The sequence below is a fragment of the Anastrepha obliqua genome, chromosome 3 (assembly GCF_027943255.1).
Source record: "Anastrepha obliqua isolate idAnaObli1 chromosome 3, idAnaObli1_1.0, whole genome shotgun sequence".
Lineage (NCBI taxonomy): Eukaryota > Metazoa > Arthropoda > Insecta > Diptera > Tephritidae > Anastrepha > Anastrepha obliqua.
In genome coordinates, this window is record NC_072894.1 from 123,714,542 (window position 1) to 123,740,371 (window position 25,830).

Below are 25,830 nucleotides of genomic sequence, written 5' to 3' on the forward strand. Positions count from 1 at the left end.
TATCTATGTTGTTGTTGACAATAGACGAAAAACAAAAACAATTGTAAGCAACGGAGTTAACGTTTGTGGGCGCGACGGGCAATACCAAGAGAGAATTTGCAAAGTTGCGCCAACAAAAGTCGCGCTGTATAAACGCGGTCTACGGAAACTTATGCATACATACATGTATGTCCTTTAAATATGTATTCTCTGGCCTGAATTACTAGTAGTTACAAAGTAGAAGCATTTACTTTCTCGAGCTTTAACCTTTTGCGTCGTAAAAGTCGGTGCGGCTAGTCTGGATGTCTAATGTAAAGACGTCATTAATAGAAAAGGAAAGATTTCTGAGATCAGTTGAGTTAAGCACAATAAATCAGTTTCAACGAATTCTGTGTTTTCTAATAAATTTGCTTTAAATCACTGGAGGACAAATAACTCCGAAAAGCTTAATCTGCTGCGACTAGCTGGTACTCCCATCAGAGAAATTTGCCGATCGCAAAGAGCTAATGAGAGTGGAAAATTTCTCTTATTAGTCTAATTTTATGTTTATGCTGTTATCTTGATCTCGCTATGCGGTGATAAGCACCAACAATCAGGTCATGATAGATTTTATTTGAACCTTCGTCACCGCAACATGCTGGTAGACGCGATCCCCCATCCCACAACATTTGAATATCCGTGTTTATATTCGGTTTTATATTCGGCGATGAACTATAAGCAGCAGCATTCTACAAAATGTATGGGAAATTGTTCATGCTATTACAAAAACAAAAGAACTATAAACAGGGATGTTAATAGCGAAAACTAGCAAAACAAACACGACTCAAAGAGAACAGGCAAAGGATATAATATAAAAGTTGATAAAGCGCAGATTTGGTTAGATTAAAGGGATTGCTGATAGGATAAACCGGCACACTAAGCTTAGGTTTTGTTTTGAACAAAATTTGCGAACATTTTACAGTACAGTACAGTATTAACTTTTGAGCCATTCAATCTTGTGTGGCCATGGCTTTGTGTGAAGGAGCAGAGTCTTGCTCAAAGATGTATGGGCTGTCACCGCGTACACTATCAATCCAGAGTTTCACTACTGTTTAGAAGTCTATAGCAGCAGAATTTACTCGAAATCCTTGTTGTTGCTCACAACACCTAAAACCAAACACCAAAACAGTGGAAACTTCGTGCGTATGCCGGCAGAAACCTCTCTAGGATAAGAACATAGTCATCTATCATTTCTGCTACCTGCCATTTGGTATTTTGGTCTCGGTTGAAATTTTTTTCATCAGAAAAAAAAACATAACATTTCGGCGCTTTAGAGTGTTTAATTTTGTTTAGAAGGCGTTTTGATCGGATAACTCGCTGTTCTCGTGTTTGTTCGGACATAAACTTTCTTCTTCATGTCCATTTTCATAGGCATCTCAACGGATATGACCCTCAGACACATGAAGCTATCTCTCAAAACGCCCATTGCTCTATGAAAATCATATTCTAGGGATCAAAATAAGAAACTTTGCCGAAGGAACCATACCTCTAAAACGAATTCTGATGTCCCTCAATTTGGGTTGAACTTTTTAGTTTATTTTCTCATGTAAAGGCCAAAAATGGTGATATTTTGAAATGATTCTGTGGGGAACCCCCCAGGAGAGTTCCAGGGGGTGTGCCACTGGCATTTGTGGATCGGTCGTCCAAAGTTAGTGGGGGCCGGTCATACATTTGGACTCGATTGGAGCACTCTAAATGGGTCAAAGTGGGATTTTTCGTTCGACCCAAATTGGGGGACATCAGAATTCGTTTTAGAGGTATGGTTCCTTCGGCAAAGTTTCTTATTTTGATCCCTAGAATACGATTTTCACAGAGCAATGAGCGATTTTTAAATGGACCCGCCCTAGTGTGCATGCCTCTTCATTTCGTGAGTTAAGTTGTAGCCCTTCATGCCTTAACTGAAAAAGAACAAAAAGGAAAAATGACGGTTTCGGGAAGTTATAGCCACATATATGTCTGTCCTCAACTACCGCATGCACCCTGTATATACTTATACATATCTAGGTATATAGTATATATTAACTGAAATGCTAAAGCCCTCTCGCAAGCCATCATATTTCAAATGGTACAAAACCAAATTCTGACAGCCGCTAAAAGCCGTTTCACTTTTACTTCTCTCATCTCCAAATTGAAATAAATTCACTTTCAACTCATTTTTAAAATCTATACAAATCGATTGATTAATGATTCGTTAGTTCAGTTCAAAATGTTTATGATTCTCTTTGTATGCGTTCAAATACATGCATATTTATTTATCTTAAGGTATATAATTATATACATACTTATGCAAAGTGAAGACATGCTTTTATTGAGGAATAAATAAGTCAAGTACGAGTCAGCTGACTAGCCTGCCAGAGGTCAAATGTATGTATATACAACAAGTATATTTAGCATTCACACATACATATAAACTGCTTTGTTATAAATAGCAATACGTGCAGCTAATTTGTATGTACATATTTTTAAATAAAAGCAAACAAGAAACTGTTTTAACACCTTTCCTCTTGTAAAGTTGTTCGTTTCAAGTTTTCTCTACCACCGACAATCAATTGAGTTTGAGTGGCTTTAAAATGACTGCAGGCCGCTATCACTTTTTTATGCATCAAAATTGAAATAATTCTTTAACAACACCAATCGTGTAAATATGTGTGCATGTATGTTCATGGTTAGTTGCTGGTTAGTTATTGCAATTGGAGAATTCAATCGACACTGAAATAAAAAAAACAGCAGCAATTTGAGCAGTCAACGTGCTTCCAATGCAAGCTACGACTATTTATGTGTGTATGTGTGTGGTTGTCTTAGGTTAGGTGTTGTTGGGCTAGCAAGCGCCGAGCAGAAATTGTTAACAATTATAGTTGTAAATTGTTGTAAGTTGCCAGCTTTCGAAGGTAGCTACTGGTAGCATTTGGTAAAGTGATGAATCGGTCGTTTGGCTTAATGATTTGGGCCATGCCCACTGGTTGGTTTCATGAAAAAATACCGCCGATTCAAGTGCAGCCTTTGGGCTTACAGAATATTTAATTGATTCACCTGCAGTTTGTTTCATCTTTTGAAGTATATTTTTTTTGTATTAATTATTTAGCTGCACTTGTAAGGGTGTTCAGATTGGAGGCACTTTTACAGTAAGGTTTTTAGACAGATCACGCGTGACTACTGTCAAACTAAATACATATTTTTTTTCAGTATTCATTGACATTTCATCATGGAAAGACTTACGCCCCAACAATATTTACACCTCAATATTACGATAATTGACGCTCTGCGAAAAGTGCGCTCAGGCCTATTTGTGTCGCTCAGCTATTAGGCCTATTTTTGGTTTAATGGTTACATCGGTAAGCAAAATTTTAATATTTAATATTTACATCCATTGAAAAACCTCGTTTGGTGCGGCCTATGGGCTGGAGGAATCATTGGCCCACATTTCTTAAAAGAAGAGGCTGGCGCCAATGTAATAGTGAATGGCTAACACTATCGCGCCATGATAAACGACTTTATGATTCCGGAAGTTAAAACCCGTGATCACAACATTTGGCAGCGCTACTTGCCAAACAGTCCATGAAACAATGGACTTGCTGCGTCAGACCAGTGGATTGGCCACCAAGGTCGTATGATATCACACCATTGCACCTTTAATTGTGGGGGTATGTAAAATCTAAATGACCGAGTTACGGCGCAGTTGCGTCCAACATTTGAAAGGTTCATGAATAGTTCTGCAGAAAAATAATAAAGATTGCCCAAAAAATCTGAATTTTCGTTGTTTTATTTCAATTTGAAATCCGAAACCTCTAAATTGGCCACCCTTTATAAAGGTTTGAAACTTAGCTTATAGCATTTTTTAGCCTTTCAAAGGCACTGTTCTTATATGTATATGATTTAAATATGAGAGCTTGATGTCCGTATTCGCCAATCAATTCTAAATTTATCAGACGGTTAAAATTTAAAGAGCAAAGATTCGTATAGAAATTGTATAACTTCTTCGCCCTACAGTTTTATGTCGCCTCCGAACGGCAGACGGTTTTTATGAAGAAATACATTTGAAGGCTTGTGATCGTTATTAGAAAAAGCTTATTCATTCGCTCGGGACTTCGAGTTCGGATATTACTGAATGGCTGGCGAAAATCCTTCACTGAACCCTCCCCGAGGGTGCCAGCTGGTAATAAGTACCACAGTTTTCCTATTTTCAGGAGGTACTTAGCTAAGTTAAGGGTACTATGGGTAGGGTTCGATACTCCTCAATAGTACAGCACTACTCAAAGTACCTTTAACGTGGTCGGGGGTGAAGGGCTGGATTAAGGTGTGATGCGACTCGTGCCGGGAATCTGTCAGGCTTGAGTGTGAAAGCCTAGCTATGAGAAGGCTGCGCACTCTCGATACAGCATTTCTAACCGATGTAGCGGACATAGCCCATCTAAAACTAACGAAGCTCTGCTCGTTTATTAAAGCAACCGGATGGTTTGAAAAGGAACACGTAGAGTAAGGATAAGCTCCAGTGGTATCACAATGGACCTGCCGAAGGTCTAAGTGTGTCTTACGACAACCACCCTACCTACCTACCTACCTAGACACGCTACGGCGGCCGCTGTAGCCGAATGGGTTGGTGCGTGATTACCATTCGGAATTCACAGAGAGGTCGTTGGTTCGAATCTCGGTGAAAGCAAAATTAATAAAAAAACATTTTTCTAATAACGGTCGCCCCTCGGCAGGCAATGGCAAACCTCCGAATGTATTTCTGCCATGAAAAAGCTCCTCATAAAAATATCTGCCGTTCGGAGTCGGCTTGAAACTGTAGGTTCCTCCATTTGTGGAACAACATCAAGACGCACACCACAAATAGGAGGAGGAGTTCGGCCAAACACCTAACAGAAGTGTACGCGCCAATTATTTATTTTTTATTTTTTTAGACACGCGCAAACCCAGCCGGCTACGGCGGTAGCTGTCGTGTCTTTATTAAAATTCGAATGTTTGTTTTTGGGTGCCCCTAAAAATGTTAAGTGTAACTGTTGCAAAAGACAACCCATTTTCCACTTTCTCAGCTCTGTTTCTCTTTCATTCACCAATCAAGACCTGCCAATAGCCAAAGCGCATGGGCGCCGCAGCAAACAAAGTGTGAGATAAATTGTACATATATAAATTTTAATATTTAATCGCAAAATTTTTGTATTCCAATATTGTCGTCGTCAACATCAGCAATAGAGAAAAGCAATGTCAAATACATCGTCTCAGTGATGGACGAACAGCTTTCTGGATCCGGTTCTGCATTAAAATGAACAAGGTTTGAGACTGTTTCGATTAATGGAAGATTCGCGTTGTAGGGAAAGGGAGGGGTGCATACTACTGAACGTGGTTGGTGGTTTTAATAATCCTTACTTAATAAGTTGGAGATCAATTGCTTGACAACGCTTGAAATGGAGGCGATCGAGAGTGCTAGGTAAGTCACAACTCCCAATAATGGAAAATCTCTTAACCTGACATATTATAATACATAAGACTGTTTGTGGTTAGTTGTTGGGGGATCGCTGAGGAGTCTGCTCCTTAACTGTCAAGCATTCTCAAGGTTAAGATTCTTGGGAACAATGGATGGACAAAAACGCCAATTTTCTGTAAATCAAGCACTTTTGAATCCCAGAATCCTGTTCGGCGCGCAAAAATATACTTTTTATTTTTTTTTTTGTGTTTTTCTAGAAACCGCATTTTTCAAAACGGTGGGCGTGATAACTGAAACAGTTTCTAATACCTCCAAGGCCCATAAATCGTCTTCGTTTATTTTTTAATTTTTCTTTCCGTTATTCTTCCTTTTCTTTCCTTTGTACTGAGTAATCGTATCACAATGATCGGTTATTCTGTATTTATTCGACTACGCGCTTCTCCGACATTGAAACACTTTTAAAAGCCGGTAAATAAGTTTTTTTCATATTATTCTTAAGTTTGATTATTTTTAAAAGGAAACCTTTCTGAAAATATTCTAATCCTTATGAAGTTAATTTTTATTGTTTTATGAAAAATTTTATAACGTTATACCCGATTTGAAAAAAAAAACTATTCGTCTACCTGAACTTTGCATTGCTCCTTAAGGCGAATAATTTTTGAGAGCTTCTGTTACATAACATCAAAAATTTCAAATAAATACCGAGAATATTTCCCCCTTTTTCATAAAATAACAAAACACCTGAAAAATTTGATTTTGGTTCATTTCGTTAAATATCTTAGGGTCCTTAATATGAAACTTTTCATAACTCATAAAAGATGCATTCAACTACGCCTACGCAGGGTATACTGAGAACGTCAATTATATATTTTTATACAACTGCATACATACATATGTATGTTCTTATATGTACATATGTCATTCCAACCAATTATTATTATCGATTTTTGCGTTTGATTAAAATGAATGTTTCCTAGGTTATTTGCGTTCTACCCACGCTGTCGTCTTTACAAAAACTATCTCCTCTGTCAATCGTTCATTACCCCTATCGAGCAACATGAGCTAACTACCCCATTTTATTTCATATTTCCCCTTTATTGCGCATTTCCATTGATTAAGCCACCATTATATTCACTCCACTCGTGTGCTTTCGTTCTTTTTTTTTTTTTGTTGTACCTTTGTTTGTTTACCTGTTTTCGTTGTCGTTTATTTGGTTAGAAAGACCGTTTTCATATTGTACCTGTCAGTCATAACACTCACGATGATAGTGGCAAACAGTATTGAGCAAAATATAAACAATGTACCTCTTGTTTTGGTCCATTGTAAGCATGCAGCTGTACTTGTGGATATGTAAATACATACATATGTAACTCGAAAAGTTATGGGAATCCCATCTCAACCATTAAAGAAAAATTAAGTTAAGCAGTTTTCCAAAAATTACAAAAAAAAAAAATTTCCAAAGCTTTTGAAATAAAAAACAAATTGCAAAAAAAATTTGCTGAAAATTATATTTTATCTTAAAAAAGAAAAAGTTAAATTTATATAAATGTTAGAAAGAACCGAAGATATTTAAAAACGCCAAGAGAAGCAGATCTGTATGTGCTTGCAGCAACAGCAAAGCTACGCTCATGGCCTTAGACAGCCCTCCAACCACTTCAAGGGTGTTTGAGTGCTGTAAATCCAGGCTGAACTATGTCGGTAGACATAATATCCTGACATCCGACACGTAGGTAACGCGGTCAACTAGACCTCTGACTCTTTAGCTAGGATGGGATCCAACTTCTTTGGCCCAGAGCCCGTTCCGCCACTCCCTTCTGCAGCCACCAAAGCCACGTTAGCAAACGGGTTACTTCAACCTACAAGAAGCGGCAACCTTGGCTCCTTGGCACTACCAGATCAACTCAGATTTCTTCGGACATCGGGTAGATTAAAAAAAAAAATTAAAAAGGGAACCTGAGTGCTGTCCAGATCTTTACGTAAAATTTTCCAAGTAATCCCAATACAAAGGCCAACAAGTGGAGAACTACGACGAATCGGTATTTTGATGCCTTCTTCTTTTTTAAGTAAATTTCCATAATTTGGAAGCGCTGTTCTGGCGCTAAACAATTCATGAGAACTTGTCAAACCTTACTGAACAGAAACACATTATCAGAAAAATTTACAACAATATTCAAGCTACTGTTTTTATGTGAATTGAGTCGAAAAATCGTTCGATTTGAAACCGCCGCACTTCTTCTTGTTGGTTTTTAAGCCGTAGGCAAATGGCAATCAGCCGCAATAGGTCGATGACTTCAAAGTCAATGAAACGGAGTCTCTTGTTCAAATTCAATTCAGTCGGATCTATGCAGCAGAATCATTGAAAACGAATACCTGCCACCGTGCGAAGCCGCCAGTAACACAAATATACTGAAAATATGGGACTTTAATTTTGAATGAAACTATTGTTTTGTCGCGGAAACAAAATTGGTTTTGAATATAATTTTTCAAAAGCATTATCTCAACAAGAAAATATAAGAAAGAATCACTTGAGTTTGCACAACACTAAATACAAATAGAAATATAGATAAAAAAATATAGGCTTTTATTCATACGATTAATTAACTGAACATTCAAAATGGCCGAACTCGTCGGCATGGGTGTAAGACATGGGTACCAACATATCGCCACAAAAAAATCGAAATTCGAATATACGTAACCTGCGAAAATTCAAAATTCGCGATACTTTTTGAACACACCTCGTGCATTTCAATATTGGATTGACATATGCAATTTTGTATTGTGGGGCTTGTGCCATTAGAACCTTAATGCCAAAATGAAATCATGAACACACACCACCTTAAAAAGCTTAGCTCGAGGTTCGCACCTTCAAAGACAAAGAAAAACCTCGAATACATTGCTGCAATGAAAAACTTTCGTATGACATTTCCTTGTACACCAGACCACCGCATTTGAAGGACAAACGACCTCTTCAACAAAGATTTAAAAAAATAGCTCAACCTGTACTGAAGTACACCAAAACTGCCTTCTAACAGCAGTCAGTTCTTATAACAAATTTTTTCTCGCAGAAATGCACTAAATATGCACCCTTTTCGTACCATAAAATTGAATAACTTTTAATAATTTATAGTTTCTCGTCAAGAGGTTGTCCTTGAACCCACAATTTCCTATCAAGCAAAATCACACTCACCTACATTAGCCACTTACATATGCATATCTAAATATATAAATGCGCACATAAATATGCGTTAAAGAGTTTGTGAATGTGTGTTTTGAAATTTTTATCTCTTCGGCGACACTTCAAGCGCGCATTTTCAGCGACACGAGCCAAGGCACATTATCAGCGAACCCCCAACAGACCGAAATTGCGTTACTTGCCTGGTGAATAGTTGACACCGTAGACGCTCTCCCATTGAAGCTAATATGAACGACAGGTGTAGCGAGCATTACAAAAAGTCTATCAAAAATTTAACTGCACCTATAGCGCTTTCCACGAGCCAGGAGCCGTTGTGTTTTCAAAAAAATTTAGACATACATAATAGAGGTGTAAGTGTGGTAGTACGAGTATGGCGTGTTGTCTACTGAGTTCGGCGGCAATCGGCCGTGTAATTCGTGTGGATTGGCCTTGAACTTTTGATATATGTGTGAAAGTTACTGTACATACGCACATACATACAAACACTTGCATTGCATATATTTTACTATCGAATTTTGCTTTTAGTTTCATTATTGTTTTAGGTTTGTTGGTTTTACAACTTTTCCTTTTCTCAGAAGTGGAAAAGTGATGAAATGCGTTCTGTAGCGTTTTTATTGGTTCGGTCAATGGTTTTTATGATCACAACCCCATCCCTTATATTTGATGACGTTCACTGGAAATTTCGCTGCGTCAAAGTAACTCTTTTGTGCCTACTTTCCTAATATGTCCAGTATAAAATTCCTGTTTGTACGTGGGTAGGTGCATGCATATTCAGTTGATATTTGATAAACGTTCCGTCGTTAGGTTCAAGGTGTGTCATGAACAGCGAACTGCTCGTAGCTCCTGGGTAAATAGCCTGCGCTAAGCTAACGCCCCCAACGCAGTGGGAGTAATTAACATAGTGGCCTCGACAGAGGTTAGTTATACTTTATATTGCTTCTGCTATTTTACCTTTCTTTATTGACAAACGATTACTGCGTACGTTTATAAGTACGTGTGTATATGTGTATGAATGTAGTTTGTTTATCTATTTCGGAAAAGTTGAAGAAACTAAGGAAGTTAATAGTCAATGACTCCAGTTTTCAATGCTAGACAAACTACGAGTACAGGAGGGGGGGCTATACATATACTTATACATACATATGTTACCGACAGTTTGCATGTGAGAGGGCATTGGCTGGTTGACGTTCGAAAAGGGTAGTCGTCGGTTCGTTGAAGGTGCAGGTGGATGTTCCTGACACATGTGTATTTGTTTTAACTAATTATAAGTTAAAAGTTTTTTAAAATATAAATATATATACCATAAGTATAATTGGCATGTGCATGCTTTCTTAGATGTTTGGCCGCTTTTGGTCAACTTGTGGTGTGCGTGTTGTTGTTGTTGTTGCTCCACAAATGGAGGGATCTACCTTTATATGCCTCCTCTGCCTGAAAGGGGTCGACAACCGGTTTCTGCATCTCCTTTAACCGTTCTTAACGGGAAGCTACACAATTTCTTTCTTAAAAAGCGCGAGGCAGATGGTTTTATTTTATCGTGCTCTATCTCAAGAACATTTTGGCTCATTACGTCAGGACGCTTAAAGTGCTGGGCATCCCTCGCCATTTAATTCCCAAACGCATACCGGTCACCGACTACCGGTGACAGGGTGATCGGAACTCATGCGGGGAAGCTTTGACTTCCGTACAACTTCCATTCTAGAAGCTGTGAGGATCCTGCAGAGGCAGGAACACTTTCTTTGCAAAGGTCTAGGTTTGGCGGCTAGGCGTTTGAGGTTTCTTTGTGTGCCTTTTGGGGATAGCTTGAAGCATTTCTCTAGCTGGGATCCCTTTTCTCTCCTCCACTACATCCACAACACTGGATGGATGTAGATGGTTTTTCTTCCTTTAAGCTTGGTAATCTTTCGCAGATAGTGTCCAACATTATGGTATCAAAACGGCTCTCTGGTGCTGTTTGTACACTGCAAGTACCCGTGGTACTCTTGCCATCTAATCTACCTACCTACGTATGTCTTCTCTGAATGGTTGATTTTTATTAGTGAGAATCTTGTGTTTCTTTATTATTGTCTGCTGAGCTAGACCGCGCGCTATTAGAAACATTTTTTTTCATTTGGTTGTTCATACCCACAATGGGTTTCGAGCTCGTGTTCCAACGCATGGGAATCACGCACGAATCCTGGGTGGTGGAACCAGTGTTTGGAATTTGTACAATCGACTTTTTTAAAGAAAAGGGATTCTTTACTTGAACAAAAGATCAGAAATATTAAAAACATTCGATCTTCTTCGAAAATCCAATAATCACTCGAAGCGATGATATCAATTGGTCTCCTATAATCTCCATTTTGACTTCATTAGACTATTTACTGTGGGGCACCACTAGAGATAAATGTTACAACAATGATAGATTATTTGCTTTGGCCAATAACTATGATAAAAACAAAATTGTGGGGGGCGGGGTTTTAATTTCTGCTGATACACAACGGCGCACAGTGCGGCCGATTCCCGAAAAGCTGGCCAAAACTCAAAAAATTAAGTAATTGATTCAAAATTTCTTACTCGGGGGTTGTCGGGGTCACTGATTACGAATTAGATCTTAAAATTTTGAAAATCCATCCCCTTCCACCCCTATTGGCCACCCCCTCACGTGAAATAGCGTATATTCTAGAACATAATCAAGATGCATGTAAATTGATATGTTTCCGGGGTCGCAAGGTAGCAAGTGGTAGCAGCTGAATCTTGTTTTATTCAGTAACCATTACTTTCTGGGTAACCTTTAATAGGTTTCAAAGCAGCATATGACGGCGTTGTATTACTATACAGTTTGAAAACTGAAATTTTATAAAAAAAATTGCAAGAAATGTATCTACGTATTGCTGCAGCTAAAAATTTTGTGTCGAGGTATTGATATGTACTAAAGATTTCTCGTATTTTACTAACCTTCCGAAGATGATTCCATTTGGTTTTGTTCAATTTACTCCATTATAAAATCTTTCAAATGTGTACAACTTTCCCTATTCATCGACAGTAATACGATGCTCAAACGAAGGCCACGTTGCGACTGAAAATACAGAGGATACTTAGGGTACAGGACGTTGCTATGAACGGTTTTCACTACTCAAGGCATTACTGTAGCCAACCCAAAGACAAAAAAACTCTATCTAGAAACTTTTTTTTTTTTTTTTTTTAGCCAGCTTTTTGGGAATCAGCCGCACTGTGCGGCGGTGATTCGCCAGCCGAATTCCGCATTATCATCTAACTCGTCAAATCTGCCGTTGGCAACGAAGTGACATGGTGTTAATTTTTTTCGTGTATCACTAACACATTCTTAGTTAGCTTCGTAAACAAACCGATTCGTTCCTGAACTACACCAGCCCATCCCCTGATTCTGTCAAATTCGCTGAGAGCCGGCTAACGGTCTGATATTGATCCATTAAAAATCATTTCACCATGACGGCAATCAACCAGATTGGTGAGCTAAGTGTCGAAAACCGCGAAAATTTTCTTAAAAGTTGAATGGGCTGTTTTAAAGTCTGCCGTGGAAGTCGTTTGAATAAAAATGTGTTGGCAAGGTTTACTCTTTCCAACGACGAAAACCTAAAGCTTATTTAAATATATTCATTCCTCTTTAATTTATAACCGAATTAAAATAAACCAAACGCCAGTTGGATCACGCTCTATAAGATGGTAAGCACCCTCTATAAGATGTTATGAATTGAAATAACTATTTAAGAAATATTTCATACTTAAAAAATAGATAAAAATTAATATATGCCCAAACAAATAACGGTAACTTTCTCACTTACCTCAATTTTCGTGGAATAATCCTCGATAAGTTTCTCATGCTGCTTCACTAATTCTTCATTCTTCTCTAGCAAAGCTTTACCCAATTCCGCTGCCAATAATATATCCGATTCTTTTTGTTGTAATTGTGCCCACACATCAACTTCCGATTGTTGACGATCTAATGCCTTAGAACGCGCCTCCATAGCTGTTATATAATCCTCTAAATTAATTGAACCAATATTTGAATTATGAAAAATGTTCGTTGATGATGATGGCGACGACGACGACGACGACATTGACATTGACGACGACGGCGACGACGACATCAACGTGGTCTGATTATGCTTTGTAGCTATTGAGGATATCAAATCGGTGTGGTGATGATGCATCGTTGGATCATCGCGATCGCGTTCGGCATAAAATGATCTACGATTCATCCGAGGTTTATGCATAACTAATCAACCCAAGCGAGCATTTTATACACGTATGAGATTATCTTTCAGTTTGATTTGACGATCACACAGATGGTACTTTAATTTTTATATCTTTGTTTTAGTAACAGTTATATTTTTAATAAGTAATGGTTTTCAAGCATTGGCGAGTTAGACGAAATGTTTGCTTTTTTTGTTTAAATATACATTAAAATGCCAGTTGATCCCTTAAATGACATAATATTTATTTAGTTGAAAGTAAAATGTATGTTTATGGTTAATTATATTATAAACCAATTGCGGTGGAATGGCTCTGTTGTGAAACATACAAATATGGTGATGCATAACGATGAACGCAGTCTTTAAAGGAACTTTTTAATATTTTTACTAACATGTAGTCAAATTTTTCCGACTGGGATGTAATGAAATAAATAAATGTGAGTTCCATACTCAGTTCTATTTTGGTTTGAAACTGTAAGAAACTGAATATTTCGCCTGGTATATGACAATAAATGCAATGGATACTCATTAATTGAAAACGTTTAGATTCTTTTGCCATTTTGGATACTTTGTAGACATTTTACTTAAAGTGCTGAAGAGAAGTATATTTTTGGAAGAAGTAGAGGGGAGAATTTTAGCTTTTCGTGAAGAAGATTTAAGTAGGCTTGAAATAGTGGGAAAAATCTATTGGTCTGCAGTCGTTATTCGCCGTTTTTTAAGACAGTTCTTCACATGGTCAAAGCATAAAGGGCCAACCCAACTAAGAGAAGCTCAGAAACAGAGATAAGCGCCACACTGCCAGAAATTCTACGAAGCTATCCCAATTATTATAGAACATATCGATGCATATCGATGAAATATGAGTCGCATTCATTAATCTTCCAGTAGCATTCCCAGGTAGAAATTAAAGAACGCAAATCTAATACTGGCTCTGACTTTTAATAGAATTTTATGTTCAGGCAATCTTTTCGTAGGAGAAAAATAGTCAATCTTGATGGTCCCGATGGGTTTAAGTCATATTGATGTGATCTACACAAGGACTGGAGTTAGTTTCAAAGAAGAATTTTGGCTATGGTGATTCACTTATTTTTAAGAGCGCTTTATCGCAAGAGGGAGGGATCGAAGTAGTATTTCTAACATCCCGAAGGAGCTTCGCCAAGCAGATGTGGCTACATGCTAGGGAGAAATAGAGTTTACAAACAAATGGAATAGTGCAACAATAACCTGGAAACAATTATCGAGGAAGTGATGAAAAAGGCGTGATAATTAGGAAAGCTCGACAAAAAGAAGTTGGATTTATGAATTAATCCCAAGCATCGAAAGATGGTTAAATCGAAGCTATGGCGAGGTTGACTTCCTGCTAATGCAATTCTCAACAGGTCGTAACCATGACCAAATCTATCAGGAATTATCGAGAAAGAGATGGCTACACTTTACGAAAATGGCATGAACGTTGAGAAAACTCGACAAAAAGAAGGTGGAATTATGCCTTGATCCCAAACATAAAAAGCTGGTTAAGTCGTAGGTGTGACGAGGTTGATTTCTTGCTAACGCAATTCCTGGCAGGTCATTGTTGCGACCTGACGTACCTACACCGCTTTGGGTACGAGAGGTGCCTTTATGCCGAATAGGTCTTGGAGATGAAGATGCGAGGTATATACGAAGAGATTTTTTATTTTAATAATATTTTCACATAAAACATGGTATGAAACATGCACCGTGCAGTAGATTCATACAAAATTCATGTTTTCTCATCGAATTGGCCGGACCCATAGACATGGGCTTACCTAAGAATATATGAGGAATGTAGTGATATGCAGAAGTATGCCAAACCGAAATGGTGAAGTGATTGAATAAAAAGGAGGTCTACTAGGTCAGAGAGCTGACAGAGGTCTTGAAAATTTACTTATAGATTCATTCACGATATTGTAGTTAATCATTTGGGCTTGCGCAGTGTAACTGCATCCAGTAGCCATCGAATTCACCTGCTATGTCTCTCTGCGGATTTTTCTCGATTGATGGAGCCAAAAAACCACAACGGGGAACGAACAGCCGAAAGGAAGTAATGGGTAAAATCGATGACGGTTTTATTCAAAATAAAATGTCACTTTTCGCTCTGAATTTCACCTTCTTTGCAAGTGCTCTGGGTACGAAGACACCAAAACATGATAGTTTGTTGTTGTTAAAAGTTATCGTGTACGTGAACACAACCATTATATTATATATGTATATGTATGTCGTGGGAATTATAAAATGCTAGGATGTCAGATCATTTTCTACATGTGCGTTTACAGTTATGCACCAGTGATCATATAAAAAACCAATGCTGTGTGAAATAACATACAAATAATAATAATAATTATTATTATTTATGAAATTAGTTACGCGCCGCAGTGTGTTATAGAAGTGCAAATATACATAGTTAGTCCAACACCTTTAACTCTATGATATGTAAATTAAATATTTAGAATAAATTCCTTTCAAGAACCAAACCCAATAAATTTTGCCGTATGGCGTCAATGGTTGCAATAAATCGATTGTTAAGCGAGCTCTATGGCAAGTCGCCCCGCCTTGTTGGAACTAAATGTCGTCGATGTTTAGCTGATTAGTTTTTGGAAGCAAAAATTCAGTCAGCATGACCCGATTGCGTTAGGCATTCACAATAACAGCAGCTCCTTCCTCGTTTCGAAAGATATAAAAACCGATGATGCCGCCAGTGCTCTATGAACTTCGCGAAAAAATTTGTTAGATTTTTATCAAAGTAAATTTCCACAATTCGGAAGCGTTTAACGCCAGAAAAGTTAAACGATTCATGATGACTCCCATCTAAAGCTAAAAAACAACTGATAGTACGGTTAATAGCTAGGGCGTAACCCAAGTAGCTCAGGTTTTTAGGGCTGTACTCAATAAAATTCAACTTTGTCTCAAGAGTAAGGCAACGGTTTGTTTACCTGGTTGAGGCGTTACGGCTTAGTAGATACTTAGGATATTAAGTCACAGATGTCATAGTTACACTCAATACATTTTACGGGTCAAACACTTCGTTTCACGGCCATGGAAATAAAGCATTATCTTTATGAGGTATCAAATCCTTTGCCACGCGGGCCATTAGAAACACTGTCGCATGACGTTTCGTTAATAGTGTTTTGGTATCCCCGAAAGAATGTTACTCTTCAGCGGTGTTGCACTTAATCCTGTAAAAAATCATGATTTTTGCTTACTCAGGAAAGGGTGCAAAAGGTTAATCGTAGTCTAGCACACGCATTTCGGAATATTATTTTAACGTTGGCCCCCTAAGCTGCTTTCAGGGGCGAACAACTAACCTGACAAAGCTTCTCAAAGCACACAGTTTGCCTCATCTGCCAGTGTGGCATTTTGCAAAAAGAAGTAGAATACAATGAGCAGGCAACATTTTTTGGCTGAAACAAACCACTATAAGTAGAGGATTTTGGGGAAACTGGTATAAAATGTGCGCTATCTCGTTCTGGCATCAGAATTCTTACGCGAAAATAGTCTTTATTTCACAGACACATTCTGTGACACGAGAAGGAAAGAAAATAGAATTTCAGAATGCTAGTATAGGAGAAAAAATTCATAAGCCGATTAATGAGAAAACGAAAAAATATATGTGGAATACATAATAAGAACGGATCTTCATGAAGCACACCAAACTTTAGAGGTAGGGGTTGGCCAATTACTTAACAAATAATTAGAGATTTCACATTTGTCATGCTATTTGCCATTATTGCTCTATTCTATTATATTAGGAAGGTCGTAAAAGTGTTGTTTTTGATTCATAAGTAACGTTTTACTATTTCAAAACCACTCTGAAAGGTTTGTTTGCAGCAACATCGCTTGTAGTAGTACAGGCCGCTCACACATTTCACGTCACAGCTCCTAATATACCAGCAAAAAAATATATATATACAACAAATAGTCCGACTTGTGAAATCTTATGTACTCACCAAGAATCATACTAGCTTGTTCAATAAGTTTACCGGCTCGATACAAGCCTAGTTTTTTTTTTGTTGGTACACTCTTTGATTACAAGCAGTGATTGAATTTTTATTTTTGGAAGATTCAAAAGCAAAGAAAATTTTTAAACAAATAATGAAATTGCAGAAGGACTTTTCGCTATCAATTAGTACAGGAGAAAGAAGGGTTGCGGAAATTAAACGTGGTTGCACAAGTCTCGAAGACGATTCACATCAACGACGTCAAAAAACAATAACAACACCAGAAATCGTAGAAAAAATACAGGAAAATATGATAGGAAAACCGTCAAGTGACTGAAAGAGATTCAGTAAAAGCCCTAAGCATCTCGTTGGGCGGTGTAAGCAATATTTTGACTGAAGTATTGGGTTTCAGAAAGCTGCGTGCACAACGGGTGCCGCATTCGCTAACAATGGCACAAAACCGCATTCGATTACAATTTTCTCAGCAATATTTAGAGCGTTCTCGAGAGGAAAAAGTGGATTTTTTGCATCGGTTTACCACCATGGATGAGACTCGGGTCTATCGCCATGATCCTTACTCAAAACAAGAGGATAAAGAATGGTGTGAACTTCGCTCATCAACTCCGAAACGAGTTCGTGTTTAGAAATCAGCCACGAAGGTGTTAGCATCAATTTCTTTGGATGCGAAATGAATTTTGTTTGTGGATTACTTCTAAACTGACAAAACAATACATTCTGAATATTATTGTAACCTTTAGACAAGCTGTAAGCAAAATGCGTGAAAAAATACCCAGTTGCAAAATAATTTTTTTTTTTCATTAGGACGATGCCACAATAGCATTTTCATAATGGCTAAAATTCATGAAGTAAAGTTCGAATTGTTGGAGCATTCACTAGATTTGGCCCCTAGCGACTTCCGATTGTTTCCAGGCCTAAACAAATTCATGGGTGGAAAGCGTTTTTCATCAAATGATGTGGAAGCGTATTTTGCAGCCCTTCCACATTCTCAAACTCATAAATAAATTCAAACCATAAAATTGTTTTTTTTTCTTATCGAACCGCAAAACTTATTAAACAACCTAGTCAAATAGAAGATTGTGCCTTGAAGCTTGTTCTGTCGTCGGAAACGAAACAGCCCGCATTTACGAAGATTTGTGTAAAATTGTGAAATAAGCAATATTAACATATTAATTTTTTATGAAAAGTATTAGTAAATAAATATACCGTGAATTTATGTAACAAAAACTACGTAAGAAGTTGCCTAAGTGGAAAAGTTGTGGACCGAAATGTTTCAAGAAAAGCGAAATTTTGTGTGTTTTTTTTTCTTGTTTTTGCACGCAGTTTCCTGCTAAACTCAAACAAACACAGATGGCGGAACGTTGAAGACGCAATATCCCATTCAATCATTCTGGGTGCCAACTATCCATAGTTGACTTGACTTCCTCTAACATATAAAAGTATGTACATTCACAATAAATTCGAAATTGAAACTTACAGTAAATTTTTTTGCCAGCCTCAAGCAATGGAAGGAAAGTAACAAGAAAGTGAGAAATTCGAATGCAAAGGCTGAAACCCGAAACTGCATTAAAATAAACCAAAGTAACCAACATGCTCTGCACTTTGGGGAGTACAGTAGAATATTGTTGCTTTACCAAATGAAGTAGCATTCCTTTTTCATTTGCCATATTGAGGGCAACTAAGGTCACATGGAAATTGTTAGCTGGCAGGCAGTGTTTGTCAAGTTTTTCGGTTTGCTGTTTTCCCACCACTTTATTTTTTGAGAGTCTCACTTTAACAAAATTCATAATGCCTGGCGAAAAGAAATGTGACTAAACGGCGCATGAACAATTTGTCTGCAATATTGTTGGGCAACAGTGTTTAGTTCCACTTGGTAATAATGATACGCCTATTTAGGCAACGTCCCCCAAATCGAATGCAGTGCTGTTGCAGTTGCGGTATACATTTCTTCTTCTTCTTCTTCTACTTATTATTATTATTTTCCATTTTCTTTGCCTTTCTGTACGAAGTTTGGTGCGGTTCCTGAAGGTCAGCGCACGTTAAGCAGCTTTTACTTCACGTTTAACTGTTTATATTGTGCACACACACATACGAATGCACATAGGTAAATATGTATGCAAGTGGTAACACATTTTCGGTCTCACTTTTTCGCAACAGAGCACACTGCAGTGCGTTTCTGGCAGGCAAATGCATTTTTGATGGAATTTAATTTATTAAAGCATTTGAAGTCAACGTGGCTGTTGTCACTTGGCATTTGCGTATGTGTGTGGGTGTGTGTTTATCGTATGGCTTTATGGCGCATTAAAGGTGAGCCGTAGGGAAATTTTGCTATATCGAGAGACTTGAGGGACATCCTTTGTGAGCGTGTATTTGTGGTTTAACTGTACATTTGCATAGTTTAGTAAAGGTAAAAGGTTATGAGCGACAAGGATGCATTCCGTGGTTTTATGAGTTTTTTCTATATACAATTATTAGTACACAGCTGTGCTTAGGTATGTATGTATGTTTGCAGTTATTATTTATAGATGGAATGCATGCAAAGTTAGTATAGTAGATAAAGCCCGCACGAATGTACAACAAAGAAGGCACACACTTATATACAAATTTACATATTCATTCATACAAAATCAGCATGCACAGAAAGTTTGCGCACTTGGGGGCGTTTCTGAAGTGCTAACAATTTTTTTTCAAGCGAAATCTTAACTTGGTCTGTTTTTAATAATTTTGAATTTAATTTTTTTTTGTTAAGCTTTTCTAAAAACTGCGCATCATGCCTACTGCCTGCTTCTACTACTACTGCCTTATCTGCCTTTATCTTTATTCTCAATCTTCTACATGTAAACTCTTTGCAAACTACTTTATCTGTTAGTGCGTCTTCCGCTCCCCACCCTCTTGCACTACACCACACCGTAACGTTCTTCACGCGCTGTTGACTTTTCTCGTGTATTCGTCGTTACGTTAATTCCGTTTCTGTTATTTTGTTAATTTTTTTTTATTTTTGATATTTTTTCATGTATCTTTTTTTGCTTTCGCTACTATTTTTCACTTCATATTTATTTTGCCATTGCACTTTTAGTCGCTGCTGTTCCCGCTTTTGTTATGGCGTGCAAGTGTTAAACTTTTCGGCTATCATTCGGTGTTTGTTTTGCGTTTTTTTTTTTTTGCTATTTGCCAGACTGCGTGTTCAGTTAATAACAAAAAAACTTCGGTTAACTGCTGTAAGAGTATGGAGAATTTGTGTGTGGAAATTCTGTAGAATTCCAGAGTTTACTCAATTTTCACTCATTTAAAATATTCACTTTTGCAACTGTTCACTTTTTTCATACCATTTTGGGTTTTGAAATACATATTTATGTATGCATGTATATGTGTAAGAATTTTTGGGTAGATTTGACTGCCTTTTAGCAGTTTTGAAAAAAGACGGCCCTTTCCATATTAATATATAAATGTATGTATTTACTTATGTACGTATGTATGTTTGTTACCTTTCATTAAACAGACTTCTATTCTCAGTTTCAATTTTCAAACTTTTAATTTAATTAAAATAATTTAGTTTTCTTTCATTATTTATATTTTTGCGGACCTCATTTTTTAATGCAGTTGTCATTACCAGTGATAAAATTTATATTACTTTACTTTTTTTAATTTCTTTGAATTCTTTTCAGTTTTGTTTATAGGAAATTTTTAAATATTTGATTTGTTATTAATTATTTCTAATTTCAACTCTACACATACAAAACATTCATTATGTGAAGTTCGAGTAGCACTACATGAAACTAGAAAGTGATAGGGATGAGAATAAATTATTGAGGTGAAGCAACTTTGAACATAAAACGCAAAATATTTTTTGGCGGGTATAATGAAGCACAAAATCTGTCGCTAACAAAAATTGGAAATATTTATGATTTATCTTCTTTACATTAATCTGAAATCTATAAGAAAAAAATATTTTGCGATACATCGCAAACTACATGACAAAAAAAATTATGTGGATTTTCGCACCCAGCGACCGATTTTAGATTTTTTAGATTTTAATTTTTTTTAACTAAAGTAATTAGTGGGTCTATGAAATGAGGCAGCGAGTATCGGCTACCATGTCCCAGTTCAGACTCACTAGCTCCGTATAGGATGCTTTATTACCCTATTCGGTTGCCTCTTTACTAGCATTTTCAATGGTGTATTGTAAATATTGCACCATTTCATTTCAGGGACCGTCTCTCAGACCACGTTATGCGACTAAATTGGGATTGGCCCAAGGCGTATCGTGAATGGTATGTAACGAAGGTAATGTAAAATAAATGAAAACCGCTTCTGTGTTACTTTTCACCATTCAGTAGATCTGGAGCATTTAATTTAAGATTTTTCTTGATTTAAACCTTAGACTACACTTGGAACCAATTCTGTGTCTATTTAAGATCACTTTTCGTATACTAAGCACAGAATAGGACACCTGTACTGTAAATGCATCCTTATTCTCAACTGAAAGTAATTTTCCGTTACGAATTGTGAAAGGAGCAGCAGCCTACTATTGAGGAGGGAGAAAGATTAATCTGAGCTTCGGGTGTTTTATTTGAGAAGATCCTCATTTTCTCGTTTGCGATAGGTGCTTGAAAAAAGAATATAGAACGTATCGCTTAAAAAATAATATCTATTTTAATACTTGATACTTCCGATTCCTTGGTTTATTCTACACACAAGTGAAAAAATCTCTATTAAGTGAAAAAATATACCTATATGCATATATAAATTTTATTTGTTCTTCGTGTTTTAGTTGAGTTTGGTCAATAAGCCGGTTTATTTCAATTTAATAGATGGTATGCAATTTCGAGAATAGAGAATAATCGAAGAGTGTCAAATCAGTTGATAAATGTTGACAGGTGCAATGGAAGATTTTACATTTATGTCCGCTGATAACTGACACCGGCAAGGTAGTGAATTTTCATATAAAAGCTTCTAGCCCCTAATTTATCGATATAAAGGCCGAATACGACAATCGCTACTGCTACCGTAGCCGAATGGGTCAGAGCGCGATTACCATTCGGCCGATTCGAAATCCCGGACCAGAAACACCAAATGATAGAAATTTTTTTTTTTATAGCGGTCACCCCTCGACAGGCGACGGCAAACCTCCGAGTGTATTTCGGCCATGAAAAAGCTCATGATAAGAAAACCATTTACCGTTCGGAGGCAGGAAAAATGGTAAGTCATGCCTTTAAGCTATTTATGCTGAACCTTTTATTTTTATTTAACCAGAGTAATAACCCTCATGAAAATCTGAGTTATGAGGATTTTATGCACTAGATTCAAAACAAAACTTTTATACGTTGTTGAATAGACCCAATGAGTTGATTCCATGCCGTTCACAAAAATTGGGAGTCTTTCTGTAAACATTCATGTATATATCCCAGTCTACAAAGTTACAAGATACAATTAGCCGAAGAAGTGAAGCCTCTTAGTCACATGGCGAAGCTTTGATCACAGAGAGAACGTTGGATCGAATCTCGGTGAAAACACCAAAATTAAAAAAAAACATTTTTCTAATAGCGGTCGCCCCTCAGCAGGCAATGGCTAACCTCCGAGTGTATTTCTGCCATGAAAAAGCTCCTCATAAAAATATATACCGTTCGCAGTCGGCTTGAGACTGTAGGTCCCTCTATTTGTGGAACAACATCAAGACGCACGCCACAAATACGAGGAGGAGCTCGTCCAAACACCCAAAAAGGGTGTACGCGCCAATTATATATATTTATATAATAAATATAATTGGCGCTCATTTCGTGTGGCCTCGTTACCAATAGAACCCGAGCCCTTCCTTGCTATGTAGCAACTCATCATCAAGGAGAAACTTTAGAGAGAAGAGCTAAGGCTAAGGGAGCTGCCACCATATTATAGGACTAAATCAGGCTAAATCTTTATTGCAGTTACAATCAAAAGCAGTTTAGAAAACTCAAAATTCTCCGTAAAGATAAACTGAGAATGCTCACGGGTATTCTCACAAGGGATATGATTCATTGACTCTTGTCGTTTTTCGACCAATCCCCTGAGACTCCAATACATCTTCTACTTGAGCGGGGCACTATAGCGCGGAGAAAGTTGAGACATCTCGACTAACTGCAGCTAGAGGAAACGCATATATGTAGGTTTAGCCCAACCCAGCTCTATCTTAAGTTTAAAAGGGAACTCTGTTTGGATGAGGTAATGTGATGAGTAGAGAGCACAAAACACCATGAGGTCGAAGTGCAAACCTCAAATCTATCTATCTATCAATAATTGGCCTTTACAACTTTATAGGGTGTTTAGCCGAGCTCCTCCTTCTTTTTGGGGTGTGCCCCTGGATGTTTTCCCACAAATGGAGGGACCTACAGTTTAACGACGTCTCTGAACGGCAGATGGTTTTTTTATGAGCAGATTTTTCAAGGCAGAAATCCACTCGCAGGACTGCTGTTGTCTGCCGAGGGGCGACCACTATTCGAAAAAGACTTTTTCGATCAATTGGTGTTTCGGGTCCGGAGTTCCAAACTTTTGCACTTATCAATGGCAGTCACACAATAGCCCGTTTAGCCAAGACGGCTGGAAAATGGGTATCTCTAATTACAAGCAAAGAGGCAAGCACAGGTGCCAGGACTTATGTGAGACTCTTTGGTTTAAAACCAAACTATATTTCACTAACAGTAAAATTTATTTAACTGACTCTATATGCTGAGTGAAATACGTATGCACAGGGTGGGCCATATAGCGTTTGCTTTTTGAACCATTTATTTTTTTGAGAATGGTAACACAAATGACATGTCAAATGTGTTCATAATTTACTTAAAGGTTTGACATTTACGAAATCGGACGCTATACGCTTGAACAAAATTGGGAAATATTGAAAATCTATTTCCAAAGTGTGGAGTCTTCTTCTTCTTTTCTGATTTTCACATCGGTGGCTACGTCAATAAGCAAAATTGTCGGATTTGGGGCTCAGAAAATCCACACGTTACTGTAGAGAAGCAAATGCATCCACAACGAGTCACTGTATGGTGTGATTTTTGGTCTGGCCCGATGATGCCGGCCATTTTTTTTCGAAAATGAGCGAGGAGCCGCAGTTACAGTAAATGGCAAGCGTTACCGTGACATGCTCAACGAGTTGTTTCCAAAAATTGAACAGGATGATATTATTTTTAATTCATAAATGACAATCTTCAATCTTCAAAATAAAAAAAGTTTGAAAAAATATTGATTAGTTTTTGTTTTTTATAGCCGATTCAAAAAGCAAATTTTACATGGCTCACCCTATATGTATATACATATTTTTATAACAATATTTTATAGACTTTTTATATAAATTTTTCACGCAGTGTAGATTAATTTTTTACTTTTTATTCATCTTTTTTCCAGAGCTGTGTATCTGGATCATTTTCATTTATTTATATTTTTAATTTTGGCTTTAGAGATAAAAATTGTGCACGCATACATTTGAAAAACCTTTAAGCTGCATTTGTGGATATATTTTTATTTATTTTCCCATATACGCAGCTTTAACTTTTTCGACAGCTTTTCTTTTGCATTAATATAAGAATAATATAATGAAAATTCAATTTTTTAATTTGTTTTATTTCACATTTGTCTTAACCTATCATTCAGTATAGTTTTTTATCAATTTGAGTTTAATTTTTTTATTCACAACTTATATCTTACGCACTCATATATATATAAGTATATGTATGGATTTGCATATAGAAATAGTACACAAGTACGTGCCACTCGCGGATGTTCTGTTTGACTGTTTCAACGACAACATTTATTGACAAAACAAAGTAGAAGTAAAAAAAATAGTTTCGCGCTGCCTTCATCAGCGACTGCGGCCGCAGCAAAAAAAAATCGTTGATTCTGCAATGACATGCACTTTGATTGCTTTTCACTCAAATGCTACTTATGTACCATAACGATGTTGTTGTTGCAGATTTTCACCTTTTTCGTACCTTTTTTGCACCACACACTTCTCACCTATACTGCACGTCTTCACAGTTCACACACACTATAGAGCGCGAATTCTCTATTTGCATAGAGCACTTAATACAGCCTTCAAACAAATTCTGGGCCCGATACTATAGTAAATATAACCAATGATCAGTAAAGAGCTTCCGACGGTGTTAGCAATGGTAACGCACGTTTTTATTTATATTTTTGTTTGTTGTATATCTATTTGTTTTGTTGTTGTTGTTTTTATCACTGTCAATTTCGAAAATTTCTTCCGCCAGCACCAACTGTCAGCGCAAATGTTCGATATTAACTGAAATGGCAAAATTCCGAGACCAAAACACAGCCAAAACACCGTCAGCACTTACACACACACACTCACTTATGGCGCTCGGGTGTGAGTAACCAAGTCAACCGTTGAGTTTTGGCTTAAACATTATACGAAACTACCAACAAACGTAACAAAAACAGTCGTGTACGCAGGCACATACACACACTCACACATATATGTAAAGTGTCTCTCTTACCAACAATTCATCTAAATGACAAAGTAACGAAGTGCAATAGTAGGAGCGAGCGTTTCTTTGGTGGCTTACTAAAGTTTCACTAAATCATTTAGTGAGCAGAGAGAAACATTTTCCAGATTTCCAGAGAAGGAGAGAGAGAGAGAGAGTGTGAATGGGTGAATATAATCGGCCAAATACAGGTGTTTAGTTTGGCTAAGATAAATTTACGTTCCACAAAATTAAAACGAGCTTGAGAGAAGCAAACACATGCGTTGGAAGAGAACTTTTTGAGTAAAACTTAAATTACCAAAAAAAATTATTTGCAACAAAGTGCATTAAACTAAAATGAGAGGTACAGTGATCAATTTTTGTGTGGATTGTTTACAGCTATTACTGATTTTTGGTTTAAGTATTATACAAACGTAGTAATAGCTTCTCACGATCTTTGTTGTATTGCTCATACTATTTTTCCAAATTTTTACGATAGTGGAATAAAAGATTGTGCCATCCCAGGGTTGTGACGTCAGCACCGAAACAAAGA

The 25,830-nt window shown here is 37.2% G+C and overlaps 1 protein-coding gene across 1 annotated transcript; it reads right to left on the reverse strand.

Annotated features, from left to right (window-relative positions):
* Positions 1 to 533: 533 nt before the first annotated feature.
* On the reverse strand, positions 534 to 25,077 carry LOC129242193 (bicaudal D-related protein homolog). The gene is made up of 3 exons (XM_054878753.1): positions 24,775 to 25,077; positions 12,437 to 13,074; positions 534 to 707 (listed from the first exon to the last, which is right to left on the reverse strand). Exons 2-3 carry the CDS (start codon positions 12,866 to 12,868, stop codon positions 534 to 536), a joined length of 606 nt encoding a protein of 201 aa, XP_054734728.1. The 5' UTR covers positions 12,869 to 13,074; positions 24,775 to 25,077.
* Between the last annotated feature and the right edge of the window lie 753 nt (positions 25,078 to 25,830).